The following is a 4,860-nucleotide window of genomic DNA, read 5'->3' on the forward strand; positions in this document are numbered from 1 at the left end:
CCCGCGAGTGGTGCGTGCTTCCCAGCGCCTGGGTGCGCGTGGGGGAAAGGGCCGGGCTCAGCCCCTGCGCTGGGGGCAGGCTCCTTAGTGTTTCACCACCTTAGGCAGGAGCTGGCACACCTGGAAAGACAAGTCATTCCCGAAGCGTCAGCCGGGAAATGGAGATTTCTGTTACTGAGTGACCGCTGTTACTGTCAAGTACAGAGAGGTTTTACCTCTGGCCATGCTGCACTGAGGATCTTGGAGGTTTCCAAACCCGTCGTCGAGCTGCGAGGCGCTGCTGTTCTGTAGGCACCGAGGAGCAGAGTGAGGAGTTGGGCAGCACTGTGCGAGGCTTTGTCTAGAAAGGATAAAGGGGAAACGGTGGCAAACAAAAACAAAAGGTGGTTTCTAATAAAAGAGCCTTTTATTAAATTCGGGAAAGCTCCTTTATTGTTGGTCACTTGTGTTCTGCTTTAGATATAATCCGTACTATCCGGGACCCGGAGAAGCCAAATACTTTAGAAGAACTGGAAGTGGTAACGGAAAACTGCGTTGAAGTGCAGGAGATAGGAGAAGATGAGTATCTGGTTATCATCAGGTTTACACCAACAGTACCTCATTGCTCTTTGGCTACTCTCATTGGTAAGATTCCTGTTTCGTTACACCTGTATCAGCGAGTGTAAAGTTAATTTTAGGTTGTCACCAGTCTGGTTAAAATGGAGTTTTACTTTGCCAACAGTTTGACCATCTTGAGAACCCTGCTAGCAATGAAACAGACACAAAAGCAGAAGAAATGTGGGGACGTGCATGTGGTTTTAGCAAGTTAGGGAAACTTCAAAGAGAAGCTCCCAAATCTACTGGGAAGTAGCCCAGAATTCCTTCTTTATGTTCTCCACATTATTTTAGTAATGTTAAACTGAGAATTTGTCACCTCTGAAATTTCAACAAAGGTTAAAACACGTTGATTGTCTCCCGTATCTTCCCCTTACCTGCGGGGCTGTTCTTCATTCCCACACTGCAAAACAATGCCTGAAAAAGGCTCTGAACCCTTAGGAGTGTGAAAGCCATTAAGCTGAATGAGAATCTGCACTGGCTGATTTTCCTTTTCTGTCTTATTTATGCTGAGATTGCATCTGGAAAATCATGTCTGAGATCTCTAAAATGATGTAAGTGTGCCAAGATTAGCACCTCTTTCCATTATATATCAATGCTAAGATTTCTCAGCGTGTTAAAGATTAAGGGAAATTAAGTTTTGAATTTAATGAAGAACTACATGTATTTATGCCTAAATAAAGCTTTGCAAGTTTATGCAGAAAGTAAAGTATAGAGAGTAAAGCATTAGCATGCCAAGCACTAGTAAGTTATTTATAGGCTGACCCTGCTGGGAGTGTCAGTGGGTTAAGGCTCAGGCCTGAGGATCAATGATGCACACGTCAGATCTTCAACTTTGTGCTAATCATGTTCTCAACACTTCGATGTTCACCAGGCCCGTGGTGGCTGTTTGTGAGTGTTATCAGCGTCCTGTGACCTTTGAAGCGCAGCAGCTCCTGCTCTTACAGGACAGTGCTGTGGCAACTGGGTAGTCTGTGTAAGAACGTAGGCAGTAAATAGTTTGGGGTTTGTTTCCCGAACCTCCTTATCTGTACAGAGTACTCTAACAGGGAAGTATTTTCTCTTCTGAGGAGTATCTGCTATTGCTGTTACCGCTGGCTCAGCCCAAGGACAAACCGGGGCTGTGGTATGGGTCTGTCTGTGTAGCTCCTTGCAAAGCCAGGCCTTGTGGGGAAACTGCAATGGGCTGGTGCTGGGAGCGTCCCTTAACTTACATCTCACCCCCAGGGCTGAACTACAACACTCCTCTGCTGTACTGTGTCTGGGAGGTGTTTAGAGACCTCCTAAGCTTGTCAGGCAGGTGTGAGCTTAACTGAGAGGCCACATCCAAAGGGTCAAACCACAAATTGTTTAGTCTCTGTGGCTTGTGCTGCTCAGAATACACAAGGAGGTTGTCAGTTCTACTGGGTTTTGTTTGTTAAATATGAATTCTCAGAAAATGCACCTCAAACCTTGAATTTTGCAAGAAAATCTCTTACCTCTTTTGTTTAAACAGGCCTTTGTTTAAGAATAAAGCTTCAGAGATGTTTGCCTTTTAGACATAAGGTAAAGTACCTTTTCTAGAACTTCCTTTAAACTACATGAGTGCATGCCAAGCTGTCTTTAAGAGGGTGTATGCTGCAGGGTCAAGTAACTTCCAAGCTGTGGGGTCTTTCTAGAGCTTGTCCTTTGCCTGTGGAAGGAGTGGATGTTGGAGCACAGTGTAGCACCTGAAGGGATCTGTGAATAACTTGGTTCTTTCCTTTACGAAAGACCATATATTGCAGCACTTGTGAATGCTGGGCTTCAGGGGGCTGCTTCACCTCAGCAGCTGTCATTTGGGTTCTTGCCTGATGGAAGAGGGTGGTTTCAAATCCAGTGTTTCAAAGAATTGAAGTGTTGGTGCTGCTCTGAAGTGGGGAAGGAGATTGTCTTGTGGCTGTTGCAGTGAAGTCTAAGCTCAGCTCGTGCCGTCAATCCCCTTCCAATGTCTGTGCACACTCGTTGCAGTGTGAATGACAGCACTGCATGTGTGCTGTGCAAGTTTGCCTTGCAGTAATGAATACCTTCAGCTGTTGATGTGTGCAGCTAACACTACTGCTCTCCCCTCCAGCTGGAAATCTACATAACTGAAGGTACACATTCCACCGAGGAAGACAGTAAGTGGAGCCTGTGCATGAGTGTGGCCTCACCCTGTGTCTCTGTGCCTTTGGGAAGTCCTTTCTTCCCCTACCTTCCAAACCTTTTCTAAATGAATACACTGTCAAGGCTTTAAAATGAAACAAGGAGAAATCCCCAGTATCTGTCTGCTGAGTAATTAACATGAGGAACTGCCTGACTGGTTGATCTCACCATCTTAACATCATCTTAACAAAAACACGTGTTTCGCAGTCAGTGTTTAAAACAAAACTTGGAGGATGTTGGAATTCTCTGAGCTGTGGCCCATCCCTGTCTGAAGGAGCTGTTACAGCCTTTGGCCAGGCAATGTCCCAGGAGTTTTTGTTCTTAAGCATTAGGTATCTTTGTGTGGCAAAAATCAGTTCTTTTGGTTCAGTGGCTAGAAATTGCACCTGGGCTACTAATTTGCCACAAATTTCACACTTCATTTCAAGACATGTCATTAGAGCATCTTACATGCTTTTCCTAAACTAGAAAAGTAACAAAAATGTTTGCTTCTGATGGTAGTTTTTGTGACTGAGCTTTCATTTCCTTTGTTCCCAATCCCCTATTAACCCCCTGACCTTTGACTTCTGGCTCTTGAGCACCCTCATGTTCTTGTTGTCTTATCACCCTTGTGTCTGGCACAAGCTGCTGCTTCTAGGCCACGCAACTTAAATGTCTGCCCTTCCAGTGCTCTATCAGCTCTTGTTCTGATTGCAATTTGAGGCATTATGCAAATAACATCTTCCACCTAAAGAGAAAGCTGAAGAGAAACTTGACACAATGTGCTGTCACTGTTCGTGTTCTCAGTCTCCAAACTGGCCATCCCTGCAGTGTGGCAAATCTTCCCTGCACTGATGTCTTGCATTTGTCAGTGTGTCAAGTACCACTGGGAACTGCTTCTGACTTGACTTCTCGTGGTGTTTTGCAGTCAACAAGCAAATCAACGACAAGGAGAGAGTAGCAGCCGCGATGGAGAACCCCAACTTGCGTGAAATCGTGGAGCAGTGTGTCACAGAGCCCGACTAGCAGCTGGGCAGCCACAGCTACCCTTTTGATACATTTCTTAAAGTATCTTTGTTAAAAAAAAGAGAAAATAATAATAATCAAGGCCTTGAGTTTAATACTTGAGTTCTTTCTATCTTCCACATCTTTTTTAAAAGGAATTGTTTATAAGATAGATGTAAATTATGACGAATTAGTCTTTAAAATAAAGTGAAGTGTATAGTGTTCTGAGTTGTAATTTCTGGTGTCCAGAGAACTATTTTATGATTAAAAGCAAAGCAACACACAGGCATTGCCTTCTGACAGACATTGTGATATAAATGCAGTTTTGAGAGGTGAATTTCTATGTTGTTTCAATCACTGCACTGTAAAAATAAAAGTTGATTCTTGTACTGAAATGGTGCTTTCTGAGCTCAGAGACTTCCTTTCTCTTCAGGCTTAGGTTTAGATTTCTGCTGGAGAAGGAAACATTTCACTCAACTTCCTTGTGGGTGAAGCTGAAATGAATTCAGAAAAAGAATTCGGAAGCAAAGGACTGGACTAGTGAAGGTAGATCCTTGCTGGGGCACTGTTCCTGCTACGTATTTGTGCTTTTCCGCCTGTTAAGTTCATGTTTCTGATTCTGGAGGTTTTGCTTTATCACTACCTGAGGGTAAAGTTTTCCTATGGGACAGATATTGCCAGCTTGATCCTGCTTTTTCCTAACAACTTCCCTGTAAGGTGGAAGGAGACAGATTCCTCCAGCCCTTCATCCCTCTGGTTCCCAGTGTCCTGTTTCTTGTTGCTGCTCCCTCTTTAATCTGACCTGGGGTGCCCCAGCTGGTGCAGCTTTACCGTTTTCTGACTGGGGAAGTTCCCCAGGGTTCGTTTCCGTCGCAGCTCTGGATGTGACCATGCACTTACCTTTTCCTGAAGAATCAGGCAGACGTTTCTCGCTCAGCTGCCCTCCTGGGGACCGATGTGCAGCACGTGCTGATGCTCCTGTTCAGCCACAGGAAGCCCTTGGTGGGACGTGTCTGATGGACTGTTGGGGTATCCCAGGGTGTGCTTTCTGGTCAGTCCATGGTAGTCCCCCCTACAGTGGTTCATGAGAGATTCAGTTCCTCTACGAAACAGGGATTC

General features: G+C 45.0%; 1 protein-coding gene across 1 annotated transcript; it reads left to right on the plus strand.

Moving 5' to 3' along the window:
- Nucleotides 1-204: 204 nt before the first annotated feature.
- FAM96A (family with sequence similarity 96, member A) lies at nt 205-3,762 on the plus strand (the record flags this gene model as incomplete). Its single annotated transcript, XM_010023731.1, has 5 exons — nt 205-321; nt 460-624; nt 2,090-2,139; nt 2,687-2,732; nt 3,665-3,762. Coding segments are annotated over 5 exons (476 nt in total), but the record flags the coding sequence as incomplete, so codon positions are not given.
- Between the last annotated feature and the right edge of the window lie 1,098 nt (nt 3,763-4,860).

The sequence above is a fragment of the Nestor notabilis genome, unplaced genomic scaffold, assembly GCF_000696875.1.
Source record: "Nestor notabilis isolate BGI_N333 unplaced genomic scaffold, ASM69687v1 scaffold25111, whole genome shotgun sequence".
Lineage (NCBI taxonomy): Eukaryota > Metazoa > Chordata > Aves > Psittaciformes > Psittacidae > Nestor > Nestor notabilis.